General features: G+C 26.5%; 1 protein-coding gene across 1 annotated transcript; it reads left to right on the top strand.

Annotated features, from left to right (window-relative positions):
* The first annotated feature begins 23,290 nt into the window (after positions 1 to 23,290).
* On the top strand, positions 23,291 to 26,256 carry LOC120092916 (MYB-like transcription factor ODO1). Its single transcript, XM_039051162.2, has 2 exons — positions 23,291 to 24,003; positions 25,214 to 26,256. Exons 1-2 carry the CDS (start codon positions 23,741 to 23,743, stop codon positions 25,758 to 25,760), a joined length of 810 nt encoding a protein of 269 aa, XP_038907090.1. The 5' UTR covers positions 23,291 to 23,740; the 3' UTR covers positions 25,761 to 26,256.
* Positions 26,257 to 27,423: the final 1,167 nt, after the last annotated feature.

Genomic DNA, 27,423 nt, shown 5'->3' with positions numbered 1-27,423 from the left:
CTAACCCTTCAATGAATCCACATCACGAAATTGCCCCTTTTTATTGAAACTCACCCTTGTGTTCCTTTTTATCAAGCAAGCAATATTTTTAAATATACTAATAAAAGAAAAAGTAACAAATATAAGTTACTGATTGAGAGAGAGAGAGAGAGAGAGAGATTTGAGAAGGCTAAAATAAAGTTATTACTACGATGGAGTTAACGCTAGAATAAACTCTTAATGTATTGTTATGGAGGACAACAAGACTATTCATATTGAGACTTCATATTTTATTGCAATTAAAATGTCACATACCATATATCACTTCCTCTCTAGTTTATGTAAAACTTTATGGATGGATCTGACCAAATCTATGAGTTAAATATTTCTATTGATCAAACCTAATGTTTTAGGACGTATTCTCTAACTATAACAACGTTAATCTAAGATAAACGATTCAATCAAATTTAATCATGAAATATTTAATTTGGATTGATTTAGAATAGTATAGATAATTTATTAAAAACAATTCATCAAAACAGTGAAAAACTAGACGTAACTTAAAGATTTATTTATGTGCTTTGAAACATTGTATTAAGATAAGTTAGCTTGATTTTCTATTTTATAAATTATGAAAACTAATACTATAAGAACTTCACATTATGCTTTGTAAAGATTGTTGAGGAAAGGCGTAGCTAGGAAATGAAGTACATATAATGGAATTTAAGGGCTAAACGCATGAGATGGATGCATAAAAAAATTAAATTAATGTAGAAAACACAATTCATAAGTTTCGAATCACAATTCTTTTAATATTTTAGCACTCCCAAAACAGTAGTCTAACAAAAAAATGGATGATATAATAGTTTTTTTACTACGTTAGGGTGAAGATTTCAACTCGACTTCTTGGTCACTAACATATGCTCTACATCAACAGAACTATGTTCGTTTAGTAAATATATATGATTATTTTAAACTAATACTAGCCTTTTTTATTGATTTGTCCAAAAATGATAGGGTTTATAAATCCACGGTTATGTCATAGAAGAATAATTTGGGGAAAAAAACATTTTTGGTCCTTAGATTTTAGATCTAATTTCCATATGATCTCTTTTTTTTCAATATATTACATATTTAGTCCTTAAATTTTGAATTTGATTTCAATTTAGTCTCTTTATGTTTCAATATATTACAATTTTACCTCTATGATTTGAGTATTATTTTAATTTGGTCCCTATGTTTCAAGATTCACTTTTAATCAAGATTTTTAACTAAATACTCACTTTCAATTTTTAGTGTTGATAATGAAGTAAATTTTAAAATTAATTTTAATAGTGATGAAAAAATAGTGGAATTTAATCAATTATAATTCTTTTAAATTAATTGATGGACCTTAACACCAAATTAAAGATAGAGAATGAGTAGTTAGTGAAAATCGAGGTTAAAAGTGTAAATTTTTAAAACCTAGAGACGAAATTGAAAGTAAACTCAAATCTCAAGCATAGATAATTCTGAAACCAAACTCAAAATTTAAAAACTAAATTTATAAACTTGAAACCTAGGGATCAAATAAAAATTAGACTTAAAATCTAGAGACAAAAAGGTATGTTTCCTTGAATTTATTAGGGATGTAAGATGAAAGGATCTAATCATTAAACCATGTTTGATAAATTAAGGAATATTTTATGGCTTAACCTAAAATTATAGGCTTATAAATCAAGTTAACGAATATTTCAATTTTTTTTATCAATTTTTTTTTACTATTTGTGAGTAGGGTAATAAAATTTATGTGCACTTGAGGTTAATAATACAAGCTTTTCATATTTTGATATATTTTTTTTTATTCAATAGTGACTAAGGGTTTAATATATGTAAATCCAACAAGAGTATGCACTTGTAACACTAGTAGAAACAATATAATAAAGAGAGATAGAAATTAGATATTTTCCTGATTCGATTTTCAACTAAATTTTATTGGAATTATTAGAATTATGCATAAGAAAATTTAACTAAAGACAGATAAGCAGAGGAAATTTAATTTTTTTCGGCCAAAAAAAATGCTAATGAATAAGATTTCAATAACCTAAATAAACTCATAATTCAATATATTTTTCATTAGTGAGATCTATTGGGATATTTATATTTTATTAAAGAATATAATCTTAATTTATGCTTCTTATTTTATTTGTTATCACAAATCATTGGTGTGAATAGACCTATTGATTGGTTTGGCTTGTCAATCACACCTCATGTCAAACCTAAGTCAAAATTTGATTGGGTGCAAGTCAAGGAAGTTGTTTAAGTTGGTTAGATATATAAAGTCTAATTTAAGATACTATCGTGGTTTATATAATATTTATCTTAGAATTTGACAACATTTACTCAACCACTATCAAAATTGTCGTAACTTTAATAAGTTTATATTTACGTAGACCTCAATTTCAAAATGAATGAGATTCTTTTGATGGTATTTATTATGAATTGATGCAACTGTAATAAAAATTGATTGCTGTCGTTCAATTTCTTTGAAAACCTAATGACATATAAATTATTACCAAAATGTTCTTTTTATATTTTTAATTAATTAAATCGTGGTAACTATACAATATGTTATAAAGTTCAAACACCCATAATTAATTAAAATATGTCATAACAATATGTTTTTTTATTTACTTATTCAAATCTTTATATTTTTAAAAAATTAACACCTAACTCAAAATTAAAAAATGCTTCATTTTAAAAAATAAAACAATAATTCAAATTTCAATTTAGAAAAATACACCATTTTTTAAGAAGAAAAACATATAATCTTCATATAAATACATTAAAAAGATATCAATTTTTGAACAAAACCAACAATTATTTGATTTAATAAGATGTTATTATTTAATTTATTTATAAATTATATAGACTGTTTTCAAATATAAAAAATAAGAACTTATTTACAGATGTAACAAAATGTCACATATTTAAAAATATTTTTAACAGTTTTACTATTTTAAAAAATTACCCTTTTTGTAACAAACTAATACAAAAATCACATATATGAGAAAAGAAAATCCTTCAAGCAAATGTGTAAATAAAAAGCAAAAAGAAAAAAAAAATCATATATAAAAAGAGAAATATTAACTTGATTATCGTTCTCGTAAATAGATCATAACAAAAGTAATGAATAAAAGCAAGGAAAAAAAAAGTAACTTTTTAATTATGGATATCGATATAGATTATTGACAAAAATTCTTGATATAAATTACCAACAACGATACCGATATTGGTACTAATACTAATTACGGATACCGATACGGATTATCGATATAGAACTGATATGGGATACATGTATGGGTATGAATATAGAGAGAAAAATGGTAAATCATGGAAAGTTAGTAACAAGGATGGATGTGAGTCCCTCATAATATATCGATAGGTAATCAGATTGATGGTCCATTTCCTCTTCAATCAGATTGATGGCCTCTTTCCTTTTCAATCGGATTATGGATCGAGAAAACGAATTCTGTTGTGGGGCACACACTTTATTACGATTATATAATTTTGGTAAACATCAACAAACGTAATAAATTGAGCCACACTTTTCATATTGCCATTGATTGATAGGCAATTGTTAATAATCAAACCCATGTATTCACAAATATAACATAATGTAAAAGAATTTGTAGATATGGAAAAGATTAGATCTAGCTAGAGTTTATCAATGATAAATTGGACTATATTTATAATTTTTTAAAAATGTTGTTATATACTTATATAGGGAATGTAAATGTGGCATTTGTTTAATTTTAGTCAATATATTTTCAAATGTCCAATTTAATTATAGAATTTTCTTGAAAGCGCCTCTAAGATTTTTTTTACCATCAACTTTTTGGTTCCCAAATACATAGATGTCAGATAAGCTAAGTTCTTTTTGCAAAAGTCCTTCTAAGTTAATTTTTATCAACATTGGTTAAATAATAATAATAATACTAATGATAAAATAATATTATTATTATTATTTGAAAAAAAAATACACTGAATGACAAGGCCAGTAGATAATAAAAACGTTTTTGAAAAAAAGTCATTAATAAACTAGAAGCTAAGTAGGAATTAAATTTACGATTAACTTAAATTACAAAGATTAATGAACATTAAATATATATATGAAGTAAAATTGAATAAGTTCTTAAATACAAAAACCAACATATAGTATATTAGTCTAAAGTCCAGCTCAATATATGTTTTACTTAAGATATAGTTGTATATATCATTTATATGAAAACTATGTAATTCATATATCTATTTTTATATGAATGAAAAAAAAGTTGCAAATATGTCCTAGCTTCATTCCAAAATATGATGTAATAGAGGTCTAATGAATGAAAATTATGGTTACATGAGTAATTTGATCCCTACGACCCACTAATTTGAAAAATAATAATAGTTCTTATAGGCAAAGTTACTTAGCAATAGTCCATACACCAATTTTAACCAACCCAAAAACGATCCTTTTTTTCCTTCTCTTCACCTGCCTCTAAATTGTAAGACATTCAATAAATAAAAGGCATAAGCTCTTTGTTAATATGGTAATGTTCCTCAACAACGATAATAATTATTACTAACGTGGCATAGAAGAATCTGCATGAAATGGTCTCAACTAGGAAGTGAATTGAGGGCTACTTGCAAAATAAAGAAATGATTATTATTGTGGTGCTTGCTACACGTATTCCAATATTTAAGTTAATTAAAGCTTTTTAAAATCGTAATGAGGACTAAGGTTCGATCTATCAACATATTTTGAAGGTACTACCATCTCGTTCAAATTAGTCTAAAACTGATCTTACTAGAACTAGATTGGACTCCAAACTATATTGAGTTTAGTCGACTTGGGCCCAATGAAGATGTGGGACACTCATCACTTGACACACCTTAACTTGGTGGGCTCGGGCCCAGGCACATGGTCTTTTGACGTATTCTCTGTTGGAAATGGTTCGTTATAAAATTAGCTTTTTGCTTTTGTCCAATATTGAACGATTTACAATCGTTTAATTCCCAAAGATCCTTTATTTAATTTAGATATGAAAAGTTTCCATATTTAATTTAAATATGAAAATATTTTACATCTAAATCATATCTCAAAATTTTTTTTTATTTAATTCAGATATGAAACATTATTTTAAAAAATTCATATCAGAAATTATTTTCGTTTGGGTCTTATAAATGGTTGCTTAAGTTCTTCAAGAGGGCTCTCAATTTTTTATAACGACTCTCTCAATTTTTCATTTTTCTAATCTAAACAAAGTTTTCATTTGACTCTAATCCTTCTTAGTCGAATATATGTTTAAGAAGGACGTTGTGCTAACCTTGAAGAGCAATCAATAAGAAAGGATTTAACATTGAAATCGTTGCACAATTTACTTTTAATATAGTAGTCATCCCAAGTGAGAACAATTAAGTGATTAGACACTCTAATTTGATATCAGCCATATAATTAACAATAATAACATGATTTAACTAGGCCTAAAGTATAGAAACAAATTTAGGAAGAAGGAAAGAGAAAGGATGAAGTCATAGTGGCTGACCTAACAAGACAGAGGGGCAGTGATTTATGCATCGAGTTGAGGTGAGGCCACGCGAGTGGGCTAAAGAAAATGACGAGTCACCCATCAAGGACTTGCCCTCCAATCAAATCCCTTCTTTCCGTAGAAAAAACTGAACTCCACAACTTGACCTTCTCTTCTCACCTCCAATCAACTTTCTATTGCATTTATTGGTCATCTATCCTTCTCTCTCACTGCCAACTCAACTCCTTCTCACTCAGTCAATACTCACATTCTTTAAAACATGACGAGACCTTACAATCTTTAAAAAAATACATGAGTTACTCTTCGTATTATCAATTGCTTTTGAGATAGATCCAACATATATTTATCAAATATAGTAATAAACCCCATTCCATTAAACCTAAATTAGCATTCAATCTTTAAAACATATACGAGTTACTAAATATCCTTTAGTTTTCTTTTAATTTGATTATATTTTACTAAATGAACTTTTAAGGCATACTTAGTTTATGAAATCCTACCCCTTCTTATGTTATTATATAGTTTTATTTTGCACATTTAAGAAACAAATATATATAATACATCACAGATGCAAGTAATGCACATATATTTGATTTTAATCTACACGTGTAGGACTGTTAAAATTAACCATTGAATATATTTGCTTTATATCTGTTTGGTGATGTTTTGGTTTTCAATATTTCATTTTTTTTAATTATACTTGTTAGCCAATAATATTTGTATGCCCACTTTAAATTTTGGATTTGGAATCTACACCAAAAGTTTTTGGTAACGGTTTTGTTTTTATTTTTTATTTTTGAAATTTATGTATGCTTTTTCTTAAATTTCATATCGTAAATATCACATTTTTTGAAAAAAATACTTGAATTATTAGTTAAATTCTAAAAATAAATACAAATTTTTTAAAACTACTTTTTTTTTTAATTTATTCAAAGTTTTGCTTGTTTTTTGAAAATAGTAGTTAAAAATGAATAGCAAAGCAAAGAAACTTATGGAAACTAAATGGTTATCCAACGAAATTTAAAAAATAAACCATTAATTTAAAAAGTTTATCGAAGGTTGAGAGGGTAGAAATTTGACCCTTGAATATTTTATTTGGATACTATTGAAAAACTTGCTTAACTTTCAATTTCTTTTTGAAAAAAAAAAAAAGAAAGAAAGAAGAAGAAGTAGATATAGCTTAATTTTTTTAAAAAAATAATGCGAAATATTAAGGAAAACCACTATAAATCTAATCTCATTAGTCTTCTATTTTGTTTTCCAACTTCAATTTTAATCTCTGAATTCCACACATTTAGTTTAAATCTAATCTAGAAACGATAATTTTGAATATAGTATTTAGGATGTTTGATCACATTTTCAACAAGCTCATATTAAACATTAATTAATTACATTTTTTTTAAATAAAACTTTACGTAAAGTTATAAAATGAGAAAAAAGTTGAAAAGTAGAGAGATCTTAAGAGTAAAATTCAAGAGTACTAAGTTAAATTATATCTTGTGAATGATGGTGGCAGAAGAATCCTACAATATAGTTCAACGATAATCTACACATATATATTCTGTTCTCTTGAGGTCGGAGATAAAATTTATATATACCACTCTAGTTATTATACTACAAAAACTGTAATAGAATATTTGTGTGGCTGATGAGTTTCTGTTAAACATATTGAATTGAATTTTTTATCTACGAATAATCTTATGGTGTGTTTCGAATGCATTTTTAAATATTTAATTTGAAAAATAAATCATTTTGAAAAAAATTAGAATATTTAATAACCACTTAAAACCGTTTTTATCAAACGTGTTTAGATAAAAATGAATTTTTTAAAAAGTATTTTTTTTTCAAGTCAATCAAAACGGACTTTTATATTATTGAAAAGTTTTCAAACAAAAAAACCAAACATCAAGGGAGAAAAAAAAACACTCCCTTTGTGTGGACACAATTTAAAACTAGGGTTTCACCTTCTTGATTTGATAATTGAATTAGATTATTTGAATGTTTCTTTTCTAAGTCCACCAAAGAAAAGACCTATAACATGATTATTCATCAAACTATGGTGCTGTTTTCCCACCAAACATCATAGACATTTAAACTCCAAGTTGATATGTACTTTTCTTCAAAATCAATGGAATTAATTAAGAATCCCAAGAACTCACACCTGGGAATGTCTTTTCAAATTTCTTGCTACAAAAAAAAAAAAAAAATCAAATATTCAATTGAATTGATTGATCGTTTGCCAGATGATTGATTTCCATACCCCAAAAAAGAAAATAGAAAAAAAAAACATAATTTTTCATTACAAAAACCCAAATAACACACATATTTTCCAACTCACTTCTATATGTTCTTAGCTGTTTTCTTAATTTCATAATTCTTGTCGGCCTTTCCATCATCATCGATCTTTTTTGCTAAATTTTGGTCATAATGATTTTTTTCTTAAAAAAATAAAAAGAAAATAATTTAAGTGAGATTAATGACGATTGCATTACCCACTAATGGCGTAATTAAATGACCTTTTCGTGAGAAGTCTAGAATTAAAGAACTAAACCAATGAAAGTGGATTTTACTCAATTTAAAAAGGAGTGCAATAATAATAGGTTCCCTAAGTTCATACTTCATAATTTGTTAATGAAAAAAAAAAAAAAATCAATTTGGTAGCTGAAAGGTCGCTTTTGGATGTGGTTTAATGGTGTTAATTGAGCTAAAGCTGAAGCCAATGTACTTTGAAATTGAATACTTCATCATTAACTTAAGTGGGATGGTGGGTGGGGAAAGTTTGTAATTTTTTAGGGTAAAATAATCCATCCCATTTTCTTAAAGAAATTAAAAAATATATATATTATATTAAAAAGAAAGAGTTTAATAATTAGATTATACAATTAATATTCATATTATAGCTATTTAATCCCTTTGCACTTTTTGGATTAGAAAAGATTCCAATTATTTTAATTTGTGTGTTATCCAATTCAATACAAGGTGCCTTTAAAATTTCCTCTTTCTCTCTCATGGTAGAAATATATCCACAGTTCCAATTGAGGATTGATTTATTTTTAAAGTAGGGCTTCTGGTTTTAGTTTTAGGACAAATTAAGAGAAAAAAACATTAGACATTGTGACTCTATAGGAAAGTTTTTGTTGTTGCTTCATACTCAAAAAAGCTAGAGCTCAATGAAAGTGGGTATAATTTAAGTAGTCAAACATCAATGTCTCTTGTTATGAATATATGCTTGAAACTATTGAAGTATGGAAATTTATTGGTATACTTAAATTTAAGTAACCCACAATTAGGCTTGTGATTTAGCATGGTAGCAAAAGGGTCATAAATTCAAACTCTTGTATTATCTTTATCAATAAAAAAAAATATATGAAATATTGATATAATTAAATTTACAATAACCCGAGTTTAGAGATGTATTCTTATAGAAATATTGACTATGTTGTAAAAAAGTAAGGGTTTAACGAACATTTTTGACTTTGAGCTTTAAGAATTTAGTCCCTATACTTTAATTGTTAATGATTTATCTCCTATACTTTCAAATTTATAACAATTTAGTTCATGATCTTTATTAAGTAAAGATTTAATCCTTATACTTTATCATTGATGGTTATTTAGTCCTCATTGTAAGAAAATATTAGTATAATTTAATAAATTTTCTAAATTAGTATAATTTAATAAAATTATGAAATGCTTTAATACTAGTACAATAGCACAACTTTACAAGCTTATCAGGATTAGAATTTCATTTTTAGTTTTTGGTTTGTAGTTTTTGGCTTGTGAAATTTATGCTTCTTTATTCATAATTTTCTAATTATGGTTTCCGCTTTTCTTAGAAATATTTAAATTCTAAGTAAAATTTCTGCAAATGAAAACTAGTTTTTAAAATCTACTTTTAGTGGTTTCCAAATTTTAACTTGTTTGTGAAAATATTGGGTAGAAAGTGGATAGCAAAACAAATAAATTTATTGGTAAAGTATTATTTAAAAACTTAATTTTTAAAAATTAAAAATTAAAAGGTAAGGCCCAGTTTGATAACCATTTTATTTTTGAAAATTAAATCTATGAACACTACTATCACCTCAAAAATTTTTTCTTTGTTATCTACTTTTGGTTTAAAAAACCACGCTAAATTTTGAGAATTAAAAAAATAGCATTCAAAAAATTGTTTTGGTTTTGGAAATTTGGTTAAGAATTAACAAATTGTACTCATCATTGTAAAAGATGTGAATGAAATAGGCTTAATTTTTTAAAAACAAAAACAAAAAACCAAATGGTTATCAAATAGTTTTAATGGCTATAAAAAATAAATATTTTTGAGATTTTTCTATTTACATTAATTTCCCTTTTTAAAATCTCTTTTTCTTTTTTAAATTTGATCAAAATTCAAATACTTCCTTTTTTTTTAAAATTAAAAACAAAATCGTTATTAAACCTTATATAGTTAAGAATAAGGCCATCTATTATCATTTTACGTTTGTATTGGAACATTTATAAATTAAAATAGTTTCTTTTATACAAAAGTTATTTACTAAAACATTTGTGTATATATCCATCGAAACAAAAACGACATAAAATTAAGCATTGAATAAAATTAAGCAAAGTTTAAAATATCAACATCGACAAAAATATTGAGGCCTTAATTTTACGAAAGTATGGATGAAAATATCAATAAAATGTTGATATCGAAGAAAAATCTAAAAACAAAATATTCAAACAATAAATTTAAATTAATGAATAAATATTTCATGATTTTTAAATAAATTAGAATGTTTATTATTATTTATATTATATTTAGATATTAATTTATTGTTTATATTTTATGTTTTTTTTGAATATTTTTACAATATAATAAAAATATTGATTTATCTTTTATGTGGATGTCGAGACATGAAAATACAGAAATATTCATGATAACATTGACATGTCGGCTTATATTTAATAAAATGAATATAAGATCTAAGCGTGGAAAATATTTTTCGCAAAGGAAGCTTGAAAAATATAATACCCACTTTTTACGGTTATTGTATTTTTAAAAAACAATGTTCAAGCTATAAATAGCAAACGGTAATTATTTGGTGCTTTTCAAATAATAATAATTTTCATAAGTTTAATTTTAATCTCTATGCTTTCTAATATCTAAATTCAATCATAGTACTTTCAATAAATCTTAATTTTAGTTCTTATTAATAATTTATTTTGATTTCTTAAAAGAAATATTTTATTATTTATTAGTATTTTCACTATAAATTCTAAAAATATATTCGTATATTGTATTTTTTTGGCATGAAAAATATAATACTTATTTAACCAATTTAGATAAAAAAAAAAAAAAAAAAATTGAGGGACCACTAAATTTAAGATTTATTGTAACATCCCAAATTTTTCAAGTAATTTTCATTAGATTATCTTGAAATATTTTGGCATTATTTTGATAAATTAGGACTAAAGTTTAATTTGGGAGGCAAAATAATTAATTTAAAAGATATTTGTAAAGAATTGAAATTTTAATTCCATTAAGAAAAAATTGGTTTATTTACTTGAGAAAGTGTGAATTTAAATTCATTAAATATTTAGAATGATGTAAATTATCCCAATTAATTGATTGTATATTCCCTTTAATTTTGATTTGGAGCCAAAATTAAGTTAATTGGGGATGTTAATTGGTTTGAGATTAATTTGATAAGAGATTTGAAATTTTTGGATTATTTTGGATAACGATTTGAAAATTAAAAAAAAAAGAAAAGAAAAGAAAAGAATTAGGATTTTAAAAATTAAAATGAATCTGAAATTTAAGAAGAAAAATGAGAAATTGTGGTTTTAAAATTTATCCGCTTTAATTTTGGAGTTTTGATCCAAACTAAAGAAGATATCAATTTAAATTGAGTTGATAAGAGAAATTTGGATCTAAGTTAAATTAATTAGATTATGAAATTTCTAATTTAATTAGTGTGAAATTTTTAATTTAATTAGAATATGGATTCCCAAATTAATTAGATTGTGGATTTTCTAATTAAATAAAATATGGATTTCTCAATTAGAAAATTCTTATTCAAAAAGGAAATATAATTTATATACTACCTTAATTATTTGTTTTAACCTAGATTTCCTAATTAGATAAAGTACATATACAAAAAGAAAATCTAATTTATCTACTACTTCAAGTTATGAAATTCCAAATAATTTAAGATTAAGATTATTTTCCCTCTATAAATACAACCATCAACTTCATTCCAAAGGAGGTTAATTAGAGAGAAAAATCCTTATTACTTTCATATTTCTTTTTAGCTGTTTGTTGTTGTGCATCCATCGGTCACCGTCGCTCACTGAATTTTTATTTGGTGAGAAATAAGACTATGAAATTTTTTGAATTAGTTAAATGTTGGGAATTGTATTTTAAATCCCAAATTATGGTTTATGTGTAGATTTGAATGTTTGAGTGAAGTTTGGAATACATTTGGAGCAAACAAAGTGTTTGGAACATTCATTCAAGTTTTTGTTGGAGATTAATTTTGGAATTTCAATCCGAGGTAAATGACTTTCCACTGGTTCACCTTCGAACCAGTCGTTCCTACCACTTGGACTATTTACTTTAGATTGCTCGGACTGCTTTCTTGAGATTGATAAGACCGAATGGACTAATTATTCTAGACTGTTTGGACCGTTAATTTTTCTAACTGATTAAATTTGCATGATTTAATGATATTGACTGAATGAACTGTTCTCACTATGATGATATGTACAGTTGATTGAGGATATACTAGTAATTTTACCTATAAGATAAACAACTATAAATATAACACAGGGGTTATATGAAAACTGATGCATGCTAAGTTATAGGGTTCTTGTTAGCTTTTCTTATATGAGCAGATATACACATATGACTATATATGTGCACATTTATGATTGATCGTGTACCTTCGGGTTACACACTATGACCAATGTGTGTACCTTCCGGTTACACACTATGATTAATGTGTGTTCCTTCGGGTTCACGTTATGACTAATTCATGTACCTTCAAGATACACACTATGACTTGTGCGTATTCCTTCGAGTTCACGTTACGACTGATTTGTGTACCTTCAGAGACACACTATGACTGATGCAGATCACGTTTATGACTGATATGTAATCCTTCGGGATCACCACGACTGATATAATGGATGTACACCAATGCCTAGATAGACTAGTTAATAGGTTATCTAGAGGGCTCAATAACAGGTCACTTACTAAGTATTGTTATACTCATCCTTTCTCCTTTATGTTTTTCAGGCAATGACAGGAACCAATCGACGAATGATAGGCGGACCCGTGACAGAGCCATATAGGAATAAGAGAAACCGCTTCCGCTCAATTTATGTTTTTTTTGTTAGTCATTTGAATGTCTTGAAACTAGAATTTAATGTCAGACAGAAAATTTAATGTTTTGGATGTTTTCTTTATAAGGAGCTGTTTGAGGCGTTGAGATGATATAGGATGTCTAGAGTTCTGATGTCTGACGAGTTCTGATGTCTGTGTTTGTGGTGTAGAGTTGTGTTGTCTGAGTTCATATGTCTATGTTTGGGTGTGCAGAGTTGTTATATTTGAGTTCATATGTTGTGTTTGTGTGTGCAGAGTTCATATGTTAGTGCTATTTGGCTCAGTCTTTTATACTATAAAATAATTTGCCTGTATGAATACTATTTTTTTTAATCTTATAATTCAAGTATTGTATTAATTCAATTTTTTGTATTAAATTATTGTCTTTTAAATAATTCTTTATTATTGTTATTTACAAAAAAACTCAATCAAAATTTAAGATTAATCGTAAATAGTCAACAAAATACCAATATTTAAAACTACGAAATTTAATTCTAAGCCAGTGATGGATATACAAACTTTTTTCTAAAACATTTTTTCACTTTTTAATACTATATATATATATATAATTTTCAATCATGACTTGAATTTTGAAAAGAATCTTTAAAAGGAAGACAAATAAAAAATAAAATAAATGACTGAAAGTAGTATTTATAAATTTAATTTATAAAAACTATAAAGAATTAAAGGGTTATGAATGGTCGGTGATATTTTAGTGAGGCATTTTTTTTTAAAAAAAAAAAAAGTTTTGCTGTTTGATTTTAGGAATTTTGTTGAAGTTTTTCTCATATATATTCACGGATGAGTTTTCTATAGGGGTTTTATGATGGGCTTTTGAATAGTAGATTTTCAATATTGATGTTGTATAGGAAGAGTTTTTTTTTTTTTTTTTAAAAAAAAAAAAATTTTTGAGAAATTGTGTACAAAGATTTAATTCAAAATTTTGTGATTTTTTTAATAGGCATTAGGCAGATAAATAATTAATATACTAAACAAATAAAAATGAAAACTTGAATGAAATAATTTATAGGTACTAATTTATTAATATACTCTATCATAGGATACTAGAGGAAAAAACGATGTATGTAAATTGAAAGTAAAAAAATGTGTGCATGGAACTAGATTGAAATATCATGGTTTCTTAATAAAATGGATATAGTGGAAAAAAATTACACCTGACGTATAATGAAATAAACTCAAGGAAAAAAATAAAGAAATAAAAACATAAGTGGGTCATAGGAAGGGAGGAGAGAATAACGAGAGTGACGAGAGTGATGATATGAAGTTGGGAGTGGAAAAGCTGAAAGAGTTGTTAAATGAAGGTTACTGTGCACATGTTGAGGGAAGTGAAAAGGGAAGATGGTATATTAGTGAGCTAAACGGTGATATAGAAGCTATATCATCTCCCCACATAGGATAATGGGTTCCCAAGCAGGCTCTAAATGTTTTTCAGGGTCCTGATTAAATGTTTTTATTTATTTAATAAAATGATTTGAAATAGTCATCCCCGTTTTAATAAATTTTTGCTATAACGGTCAAAATATTTTTAATGTAAATATGCATTATGTCGTAACGGTCCTTGTTAGAATACTCGAAAGGTTGGGTCATAACGTTTATTGTAAGGTAAAATACATTTTTGGTCCCTAGATTTTGGGCCTAGTTTTAATTTACTCTCAAAATTTCAAAATGTCACATTTTTATTCCTTGAGATTTGAGATTGATTTCAATTTAGCGGATAGGTTACAAAATCCCATATTTGTATTTCTTAAATTTTGAGTTTGATTTCAATTTAGTCCATAGGTTTCAAAATGCTACAATTTTATTCCATAGATTTTAGTTTTGTTTCAATGTGATTCTTAGGTTTCAAGATTTACACTTTTAACTTCGATTTTTTCACTTAATACTCACTTTAGCATTTAGCGCTAATGTCTATCAATTAATTTAAAATTATTATGAAGTAAAAATTTTAAAATTAATTTTAATAGCGTTAAAAAAATAGTGAAATTTTATTAATTATAATTCTTTTAAATCTTTAAATCAATTATTAAACATTAATGCTAAATACGGAAAAGTGAGTGTTTAGTAAAAATCAAGATTAAAAGTGTAAGTCTTGAATCTAGAGACCAAATTGAAACAAAACTCAAATTTAAAGGGTAAAATTGCAATATTTTGAAAAATAGAAACTAAACTCAAATCTAAAAGGTAAAAGTATAACATTTTGAGATGTATGAATTATATAAAAATTAGATCCAAAATCTAGGAACCAAAATATATTTTTTCCTTTATCGAAAGTACATGAATTAAAACTGGACATTTGAGAAAACTTAAAAAGATATGGACTAAAATAATATTTCAACGAGACTTATTTATTTAAAAAGATCTTCAAAATTAAAACTATAATATAATGAAATAAAATGATAAACACAAACATCGAGTATCTGAAATCTTAAAAATTCAACATCCTCAAGTCATACAAGTAATAAATGCTTTCCTAAGCTACCTTCCCCCTCGACAAAACCCTAACTTACAATTGCAACATTCACCTTATCCATATCCTTAAAAACACATTATTATATGAAAACATCAAATGTTTTTTTAAAAAACAAACAAAAAAAAAAAAAAAACCCAAATAATCAAAACTCTTACGTGTTTGGTTTTGCATAGCTATGACAGATGGGACACCGTAGGAACATAGCAAGTGTTTTTTATGTTGTTGAACTGCAAAGCAAAATGGTGGATATAATTAATTTTTATAAACTATATACCTAGTCAAATGGTCTTTGTTTTAAAGTGTCTTCAAAGTAATTTTATACATGTTTTTGTTTTCCTCTTTGGACACTTGTCATGTGAATGATTATCAATATCTTGTCTCAAATTATCTCAAGAAAATGACCATTTGAATTCTCTTGTTTATAAAAATACTAAAACAAGACATACTAAATGCTTAAAGTGTAATCGTACATATGTTTTCGTATTCTCTAAGTTTTTTTTTTTTTTTTTATATGTAGTTTTCTTATTTATCATAGTTTCTTAGCAAAGATTCTATCTTTAATTTCTCTCGTCAAGATTATGAAGACTTGTAGGGTAAAAGGTCGATGTTCATATCCACCAACCTAAGCCAAGAGACACAAGTCAAAACCCAACAAAAGTGGAGATCTGTATATTCAACCACCCATATGGTTTTTGTGCCTTATTATGATATGGTGGGATTAAAATAATGTTAAAATAAAGAAAGGAAGGAAAAAATGACACATGTAAATTCTTTGAAAAATCGGTTCAAGAGTTGAAAAAACAGCGAAAAATGGGAAGAACCCCTAAACTTAAAAAACCTCTTTTTATAGCCACCATAGACTTTATGTTATTTTTTTTAACCTCTTCACATAAGGTATAATATGCACGTCACATGTATAGTTTCTCAAATTGGGTCCTATAGAGTTTGTATGAAACATATATGTATCACACTTAGTTGTGGTGTGTATTTTTAAGTAAAAGACATGGTAGCTACTACGTATGTTTAATTTAGTATTATGTATTAATAGAGGTATTAGGTATAAATTTTGGTCAAGAAAATCTACTTTAATCTCTTAATATATTAAGTTGGTTCATATTAGAACGTAATAAACCACTCTACGTGTTAAACAAATATTAACATACTATGAGTGAGATTTCAACGTAAAAGTTGATGTATCATATTCGAAATCAGATAGGGTGGATTCATTTATTGCTTACACTGTAAGAATAATGAGAAAGATGAAGACATAGGAATACAAGGACAAGAAGAAGAAAACATAATTGAATCACTCATGTAATTTTACTCATTCCACTCCCATATCGAAAGAAATGAGATAAGAACCAATGATACAATCTTCTTGTATATCAATTTTGCAAACTAATATATGCTCTAATCACTTAGTCAATATCTCAAATCATCGAAATTTGAGTCAGATTGATATGTTTTATTTATTTATTTCATATTTTAATTGTGCGAGAATTGATTGAAGATATATGATTGTTTTACATGCTAGAGAAATTATTTCCTTTTGAATTAGCTTTATAGATTGAGAAGACTTGCCTTTTGAAGTAATGTACATTTTTTTTCAATCCCCTTTTGCATGCTAGTCTATGCAACACACTTCTAATTTCTTAGAGATAGTGGACATGCTAGAATATTTGAATATGTGGTCATAAATTCTTTATATGCTTTGATAATAAATGGGTCCAAAGGTTATCTCATAAATCAAGGGTTTAATATTATATATTTCATGTTAAATCTTGCACGAAATCAACATTTTTTTTAGCTAACTTGAAATGAACTTATTAGTAATGTAATTCAACGGTGAGAAATTTATTACAAGAATGAAATAGTTTAGGCTTGTTCGATGACTATTTGTGTCTCGTTTGATAAAGATTTAGGTACTATTTTGTAACCATTTAGGTCATGTTTAGTAACCATTTGATTTTTTTTTTTTTAAAAAATTAAACTTGTTTCATTCACATTTCTGACAATGATTTGCATCTTTCTTAACTACAATAGTTGAATTCTTAATCAAATTCAAAAAACAAAAATAACTTTTTAAAAGCTATTTTTTTAATTCTTAAAATTTGGCTTGATTTTTTAAACTCCCGGTTAAAAGTAGATAACAAGTGAAGAAATTTAGAGGTAGAAGTAGTATCCATAGACTTACTTTTAAAAGATAAAAACAAAAAACAAAAAACAAAATGGTTATCAAATAAGACCTTAGTTTTTTGTTTTTGTTTTTGAAAATTAGGCCTATTTCATCCACATTTTTACAATGATTTGCATTTTTCTTAAAAACAGTAGTTGAATTCATAGCCAAATTCTAAAAGCAAAATCAACTTTTTGAAAACAACTTTCTTTAGTTCTCAAAATTTGGCTTATTATTATTGGTGAAAAGTAAATAACAAATGAAGAAATTTGGAGGTAAAAGTAGTGTTCATAGACTTAGTTTTAAAAAACAAAAACAAAAAACAAAATGATTAGTAAACAGGACCTTCATTTTTGTTTTTAATTTTAAAAAATTAACTTTATAATTTATAAACACCACATGTACTTTAGATACTTTTTTTGTTTACTTTTAAAACAATATTTAAAAGTCAAGCGATATTTTAAAACTAAAAAAAATAATTTTTGTTTTTAAAATTATTTCAGAATACAAATGTTTGATTAGGAAATATGAAAATCATGATAAAAAAAGTTACAAATAATAATAATAAATGTCAAAACTAAAAACAAAAAAATTAATTAATTTAGGCCATGTTTGGTAACCATTTGGTTTTTTGTTTTTAGTTTTTGAAAATGAAGACTATAAAACAACTTTTTCACCTCAAAATTTTTGTTTTGATAACGACTTTTTGTCCAAATTTTCAAAATCCAAGTCAAATTTTGAAAACTAAAAAAAAATAGTTTTTAAAAACTTATTTTTATTTTGAAAATTTGGATAAGAATTCAACTCTTCTACTTAAGATACAAACCATGAGAAGAAATAGATTTAATTTAAAAAACCAAAAAACAAAAAATGAAATGGTTACCAAACAAAGTCACAGGATTTAAAATCAAAATCAACGTTTTTACCCTCATGCAAGGCCCACTAAGCCTAGTTGCGTGTCTCAATCTTGAGAGTCTAACATGGGGCCTTAATAACTATTTGGTTTTTGAAAATTGTGCTTGTTTTCTCTCAATTTCTTGCAATTGTTTCAATCTTTTCTAGGTAAAAGAGTTGAATTCTTAACAAAATTCTAAAAATAAAAACATGTGTTTTAAAAACTATTTATTGTTAATTTCAAAACTTGGTTTGAATTTTGAAAATAATGGTAGAAAGTAAATTACAAACAAAGAATCATAAGGGTGAAATTCATGTTTATAGACTGAATTTCCAAAAACTAAATGATTACCATTATGAAATAGAGACTTAGTTTTTTGTTTTTGATTTTTTGGAAATTAAGTTTATAAATATTAGTTTTTTTAATTCCATGAATATTTGGACACTTTTGTATGCACCTCGATAAAAACAATACTTTATTTATTGATTTGATTGTTTCGTTATCTACTTTTTAAGACTGTCTTTACAAACCTGGTCATATTTCTAAAATTATGTAAAGTATTTTTTTTTTTAATATTTGAATAAGAATTGAAGTATGTTTGTTAGAACATACCAACAATTCAATTTTTATTAAAATAGTCTTTAGCTCCCTCTTTAATAGCGATTACGCTATAAAATTTTCGGTCCATTATTATTATTGATATTTTGATTTTTCACTTTTGTAGAAGTTTTTTTTAGTACAATATGGATAAGAAGATTTGAAATACAAACCTCATAGTCAATAACACTTTCATATATTAATTGAGCTATGTTCACTTTAATTTAAAAAATGTTTTTTTGAAGTCTTTGCAAAATGAATATATATATATATATATAATATATAATATATATATACTTGTTCTAATTTTTTAAAATATGATCAATTGTTTTTTACCACTTATAAAAGATAATGGTGTATTTGGATTACATTTTAAAGTGTTTAATTTTAAAAAATAAGTCATTTTATAAGAAATTGGAGTGTTTGACAACTAGTCAAAATAACTTTTCAAATATATTTTATAAATTTTTATAAAAAAATGTTTAAATAAAAATAAATTTTTTGAAAAACACTTTTTTTTTCTCAAGTCAATCTAAATCAACCTTAAATATATTATACAAGAGATTTTGAACAAGCGCAGCCTAAAAATCAAATGGACTGTTAAATCAGGTTATTTCCGATAATATGTCTAAAAATTTCCTTTTAAATATATGATTCTATTTTAGTCAATTTCATTTTTCGAACTAATTCATTAGTTATCCTCCATCATAAATAAAGTTCTGTTCATCATATTTTGAAAACACCGTTGAATAAAAATTTATTATTATTATTATTTTTTTTTTAAAAAAAAGACCTTTTTAAATATAAAAAAATTTAAAAATATTTACACTTTATAGCAAAAAAAATTCAATAGTTGCACTTTTGAAACTTTTTACTATAAAGTATAAATATTTTTGAGATTTTTTATTATAAGAATTTCTAAAAAAAAAAGATTATTTGCATAAATATAATCAATACCAAGTCAGCCTCATTTTTTCTTAGAAAAATATAAGAAGACTTTTAAATTTTTTAGTTCAAAGATTTCCTTTTGTGGATACTCAAAAAAAATCTCATGAGTTGCTGTGATACTCCAAAAAAAAAAAATAATAAATAAAAAAAAATAATAATATTTTTATTTTAAATAAAAATATAATTTTCATCTAATTTCACTCCATTTCATTTCCCTCAAATTTTCAAATTTAGCCCATATACTTTGAAGTTATCTTTTTTTTTTTTTTTTATTGAAAATAGTAAAATAATAATAATAATAATGTTCATGCAAGAAAAGAAATCTACAGAATAGAGGCCAATAAAAACAATTTTTTTATATAGAAAATTTGATAGTAAACTAATGGTATGAACTATTTTTAAATTTTATTAAAAGTACATAGATTTAGACATTTATATAAGAACTAATTTTGAACGTTCTAAAAACCTAAATAACATTTTAACCATTTTTTCTTTCCAAGTTCTTCAATACAAAAAAAAAAAAAAAAAATGTTGAATATATGAGACTATGAGAGTGGTGGATCTACCTCATATTAATTATTTGACATGGGATTGAAAATTTGCATGCCTCTCATAATCGCTTGATATAATTAAATTCAAGATATTTATACTGTCTCTCTCTCATAGATCTAATTGTACAAAACTATCACATCTTCCTCAAAGAATTTATCCAATTTAACACAGTGAAATGAAAACAAAAAGTATATTCTACTTTATTATTTTTTTCATCATCCATCCTAGAAAAAATATTAGAAGAGTCGTAATCCCACATCGGAAAGGTTTAAGGAACTGATGGACTTCAAACACTATAAGAGGAGCTTATTACTACTTTGATTTCAAATCATCCTACTTAGAAAGACTTTTTACATTTGTGTGTACCAACTCTAATTAAACTTCCTTTTCGTATTTTGTAGTTTGAGAATGATCGAGAAAAAGGTGTGAGTAGTACAAAAACTTTAAGATCAGAGTAATTTTGAAATTAGAATTGAGGAGAAAATTATGAGTCATTATAACCATTTTTCATATAGTGGATTTTTCTTTGCTTTTGAAGTTTCTTTACCCTATTTTTATTGTGTCTTTTATTTTCATGATTAATTTCTGTTTATTCTTGTGATTGAAGTAGGAGGCATTTCCCAATAAATCATATAATAGCTTTAAGTTCCCATATTCTTGAATTTATGCGTATGCTTTTTAGTTGCATTATTTTCTAACTTCCACGTCAAAAAGGATTTCATAAAATGTCTTACAATATGTGAATAGCGTGGACTTGTTCACTATTTTTATACTTGTTGGGAATGAAACAAATGTATCAAGTTTTATGAGTCTAGTAATATAGATTGACATGAAAAAAATTTGATGAAATGATCAATTTTAGTTTATGGCAGATGTATTGAGTTACACAAGGTTCTAAAGGAGTAATGGTGTTCTTGAAGAGTTAATTTTGTATGATGGTGGTCCATTAGAAGCTCAAGAGTGATTTTGGCAAAGGTCCTGCTGAGAAAAACTTTATAGGAGAAAGGTTAGAGAATGCAGGCAGTCTGAGTACATGAAAAAAAATGGTTCAAAGGGATCTAAAGCAGAGACTAATATTGTCTTTTTGGTTAGAGTAGACAATATTAGATTTATCTCTATGATATGTTTGCTTTTCGATGATAAATGATTTGATGTTAACAATTATACATGTTTGTACATTGCATTGACTTGGCAGTTATGCACGATGTGTGCGATGGAATTAATCCATACATGTCGATGATTGAAGAATATCATGATGTGCCAAGTAGAGGAAGTTTTGCACCATAAATTCAACAACGTTTATTAACATGTGACGAAAAAGAAAAATATTGGAAGATGACATTCCAAGCAGTATACTCTTTATGATGGAGTAGATTAAGATTCTATTGAGTTGAGAGTTATGGTTGTTGATAATGACAATGGATGCAACAAAAGCTGTAGATTCTTCAAAAAATTGTAAGATTTTGACAAAACATTAGAAGAATTGTATTATGAAAAAGTTCAAATAAATTGAGTTCTAAAACCTATAAAAGTAGCATATGACTTTAGTTTCAAATTGTCATAGTTATAATCATAAACATTTTAATGTTTGGTATAGTATTTTTTAATTTGAGAGTGAGAGAAGTTAAGTGGTACAAAAGGTTTGAGATAATTGAGATCGAGGAGAGAATTAAGTGTGATTGTAATAATTTTCCACAATGGTGATTTGTGATTTTGGTCCCATAATTTGCTATTATGAAATAATGAACGGAAATTAGGAAGAAAATGGTGATTAGAAAGATTTAACAAAATGATTTCAGCAAAGACTAATGAGAAGAGATGATGCAAGTGAAAATTCAAAAGAAGGTGTTAGTAAGCAAAATCCTAGTGTGTATGGTTGTGTGTATTGATCATTAATTAATATAAATGCTAAGTCCCGGCCCCTCCAACGGCAAATGGCAACACCGTATTAATCTCCGCTCCTTTCACAAAGGACACGTAAACGTAGAGATGACGAAATGAGTGATGTATATGGCTATGTGGTGGAGTAAAACTTCATTAACCCTTCTTTCTTTTTCTTTTTCATTCAAAGAATTACAATTTCCATATTTAATCTAATTCCATCACTTATAAATTATTTTTTAACTCAGATTTGTCTTTCTTCTTATTCAATTTCTAAATATATTTTACATAACTCAATTAACATCAAATACATACATTAAACAAAAAAAATATTAAATTTAATTGAATTAAGAAGATAGAACAAAATAACTATTAAATGGAATTTTCGAGTAGATAACAAAATAACTAATAAATGGTGTTTTGAGCGAGTAAAAGTTCAAACCATATTTTTAACCTTTCAATGACAATTTAATAAATTTAACTAAATAATAAACACTAAATTAAAACTAAGCGTAAACTATCTAAAGTTTTAAACATAATGAAACTAAAATCATACCAAACTTTAAATATTACTTTGGTTCTTGTTCTTTTAAGTTTAATTTATTTTGGTCTCTATACTCATTTTTATCTTTATACTTTTATTTTTTTTTATTCATTTTGATTTGTGTACTTTAAAATTGTCACTATACTTTTAAATGTTAACCATTTTAGTCGTTTAAAAGTGAAAACAAAAGTGAATATTACGATCACTTTTTTAAAAAAAAAAATAGGAATAAGAATACATATATTTTAAAAATATGGAGATGAAAATAAATTAAAATTGAAATTGAAAGTAGTAACCTAAATTTATTAAGAAAAAAAACGGTGACAGTTATTTTATGGGGTGGTTACATGTGTAAGACGCTTATTGAACTGCGGCATCTCCATTTTGTGGAACTACCCGCATCAGAACACTGCCATTGCAGTTCCTCAGTCATTTTCATGCCAAAAATGGTGGACCCCAAAATCTTCTTCCTTCCTTCCGATTAATCTCCCATTTCATGCGTGTGCATTTTGTAGTATATATTAAGCTGTTGCGACGTAAAGCCTTAGAACAAACACAAACCACAAACCACAAACCACAGACACGGAAAGCTTTTATATAAAGTGGTTTAGCCTTTTAAGTCTTTTGGGTCCTCCTCCTTCAAACTACAAAGCAAAGAGAGCCTAAACGCCTTGCGTTTTGGCTTCGCCCGCCAACTGTTTGTCAAAAAGCCTGAACCAAACTTAGTTTATCATTTTGTCTTCAAAAATGGGCAGACAACCTTGCTGCGACAAACTTGGCGTTAAAAAAGGCCCTTGGACTGCTGATGAAGACAAGAAACTCATCAACTTTATACTCACTAATGGTCAGTGCTGTTGGCGGGCTGTCCCTAAGCTTGCTGGCCTTCGCCGCTGCGGCAAAAGCTGCCGCCTTCGTTGGACTAATTATCTCCGCCCTGACCTTAAGAGGGGCCTTCTCACTGAAACTGAGGAGCAATTGGTCATTGATCTTCATGCTCGTCTTGGAAACAGGTTGGGGTTTTAATTAATTCTTTTCAAAAAAAGTCTTGATTTTTTTCTTTTTTTAATTTCTTTTTCCATACCCTTTTGATTTTAGTTTCAAATTAAAGACCCTTCTCAACCACCGGCTTTTCTTGAATCTTAAGTTTAAAAGATTTGATCAATTACACATTTTTAAGTAATGTGTAGGAAAGAAGACAAACTTCAGTCTTAAGCATTGATTAAAATTGAGAGAAGCATAACGTCAGGTTAATATTCTAAATTTGTATCTTAATGATATATTCACTGTATAGTTTTTAGTTTCATTTTAATTTTTCTGTCGCTTACTATCCACTTTCTGTTCCAAACCCTGGCGTGATTTAAGGTGGATTTGGAATAGCTTGAAGAAATACAACTTTTGAAACAATTTTTTTTCTTTTTTTTTTCTTTTTAATTTTTTATTTAAAGAAACTTTAATTATGTTAGGTAACAAATATTTTCTCTTTCAAGAAGGTGGAGCCAGAAAGTTTTTAAAGACGGCAGCAATATATATATATATATAACTTTTAATTTTAATTCCTACATTAAAAGGTGGTGAAAAGAAATGAAAATTTTCTTAATTGATATATACCTTTTTGAAAGAGCAAGCACCTTTTGTTTTTATTTTTATTTTCTTTCTAATATGCTTTTCTTAGTTTAAGACAAGTGGAGTTTCCTTTCTTTCTTCATATCTTACCTACAAGACTACGAACATTATGGGTATTTTTTTAAAAAAAATATATTCCTACTTACACTTTTATTATCTAAAATTATTCGATTTGACTACCCAACATGATTATTTGAATATAACATTGAAATGAATTTATATAGACTAATATTTGATTGCTAGCTAATTTACATCCATTTTTGAAAACTTAGCCTTGTAACTCTATCAGACGTGACAAACTTATTTCTTTTATATGTTTTCTTAAAAGTTTCTTAAAAAATGAAAATTTCTTATCTCGATGAGATTACCCTACACCTCGCCTGTAATATTTCTATTTTCGATTAGGGTTGGACTAGGTTGCTAAAAGTTGGGTGCATATTTGTTAATAATTAAGGATTTGAGACACTTATACAGTATCTCTCCTATATATCAACTACATTTTAGTAGTCCCCTTGAATAATTTCTCGTCTATTATAGACTTTTCATTATTTATTTGAATTTATGGTAATAAGGTCCTTTAAATAACCGATATTTCAGATGGTCGAAGATTGCAGCTAGATTACCAGGAAGGACAGACAATGAGATAAAAAATCACTGGAACACGCACATAAAGAAGAAGCTTATCAAGATGGGAATCGATCCAGTTACCCATCAACCTATCCAAAAGCAGCCAGAGAATGAGAAAAACCAATCCCCAAACACCAAGACCGAAAATTCCACCGGAAACCACCATTGCATAGCGGAAAACGACACCATTTTAGACAACTCAAGCTCCCCGCCGATGACAGAGAACAGCAGCTCCATCACCACTGACGAGTCGTCTGGCCTTCTTCTAGATAACAACTTCTGCAGCAATAACAACAATGAATCCTCCTTCATAACAAACAACACTTTCTGGATTGAAGAAGAAGCACTTTGGAACAATAACCCACCTATTTCAAATGAAGCCAATTTTTTGTGGGAAGAAAATTGCTCTTGGCTTCTTGACTGTGAAGATTTTGGTATCCATGATTTCGGGTTTGACTGTTTTAATGACTTTGAGTTAAATGCCATCAACACAACAGAAATGGAAGGAAAGCACTAGAAAAACAGAAGGGTCAAAAAAAGAAAAAAAAAACATAGTCAAGATTAAATTTCCTTTTTTTATATATAAAAAATGTTGTATTTAATATGGACATGTTACAAAGTACCATGTACATGAACTTTGGGGGGTAAAAAAAGGTAATGTCTTTATTCTTGGGTAATTTATTAAGTGTAGAATGAGGGGTTTTGGAGGTTCAAGCTAAGTTGACACTTGGGGGAGGTTTTTGAAAATATATGAACCAAATATTCCAAAACAAAAGTACAGAGTGACATCAAAACATGAGTCATTAACATGTGATATTGTTTTCTTTTGGTTTCTCTCTCAACAAACATCGTAAGTTTCTGTAAAATGTCTAGAGAGAGCTACCATGCATATGTTTTATTTATGTATATTTGTCACTTAGTAGGCTTTCAAATTAAACTTCCTTGTAAAACCTTTGTATTTATTCTGGCAATAATAATAAAAGGAGAGAGACACAGAAGGATAAGGTTTTTCATTTGTTTTCTTGTGTTCTTATCTAAATCTATTTTCACACTCCTTGGAGAGAGATTATTTATTGTTATCATTTTTTTTTCTATTTAACTATAAAAGCCACCAACGTTTCTTACTTTTTTTTTTCCGATTAAATTATAAATTTTGTCTCAATCGTTTGAAAAAAATTAAAATTTATTAGTTTCTATGATTTATAATTTAGAATTTAGACGAATAAATTGATAAATTTTATCTTAAATAGTTTTTTTATATATATCAAACTATTGGAACTATTTAGAAATTTTATAAACTAAAGAGATTATGTATGGTTTTAACAATAATTACTAATTAAATTTTAACTTTTAAAATTATAGGTGACAATTTCTAAGACTAAATTCTAACTTACTATCGATTATTTGGATCAAATATGTTGTCACGTTGCCTTTTTGTTTATCTTTCTTACATGCACTCTTTACATTAAAAAAAAACTATTGTTCTTTTCAATATAATATTGTTCATTAGGGTGTGAATAAGAGGGCAATAGATTATTTTTATTGATAGAATCATTATTGTGCTACAATAGTGGTGACTTTGAAAGAAAGTTGGATTTTTTTTTTCCTTTTTCAAGCGTGGACATTATTTGATGTAAGTGAATAAATCGAATTTTTAATTTTAAGATTGATAATACAAGTACTATATTTGTAGTATGTTTCTTTAATTTTATTTTTCTTCATAGTACAAGACAATTATGTATAGTTACTAATTAAAGTGGGTTTGCCAAGTGAACTAAACCGATTTGACTTTTAGAATGATTACTTAAAAAGACATTAACCCTACATAAGTTGTGTTCATGAGAGATGGTCCACAGGTGAAACTTAACTTTTTGGGTCTATTATTTCCTAAATTATACAAAATATTCAGGTAAAATTTAGTGTAGGTTCTAATTATGCTTCACAAATTTTCAATTTTCTCTTTTAATTTTGATTTTTTTAGATATACCATTTGAAAATTTATTCCATGATGTGACAACTAACACATGAAAGTTACAAAACATATATGATAGGATCATTTACAACATTATTTATGTCAATTGAGACGATAATTAACTGAATTGTAATAATTGGTTATGTAAATATTCTTATAATATATTTTGAGATAAAATAAATGATCAGAAGCGCTTTTAATCTCTAGA

The sequence above is a fragment of the Benincasa hispida genome, chromosome 12, assembly GCF_027475165.1.
Source record: "Benincasa hispida cultivar pf3 chromosome 12, pf3_genome.v1.1, whole genome shotgun sequence".
NCBI classification, from domain to species: domain Eukaryota; kingdom Viridiplantae; phylum Streptophyta; class Magnoliopsida; order Cucurbitales; family Cucurbitaceae; genus Benincasa; species Benincasa hispida.
This window is presented reverse-complemented; position numbering and strand designations above follow the sequence as displayed.

Coding starts and splice junctions, on each gene's coding strand:
- LOC120092916 (XM_039051162.2), top strand. CDS start 23,741: ATGGGCAGACAACCTTGCTGCGACAAACTTGGCGTTAAAAAAGGCCCT. Junction 24,004..25,213: donor CATGCTCGTCTTGGAAACAG/GTTGGGGTTTTA, acceptor CCGATATTTCAG/ATGGTCGAAGATTGCAGCTA.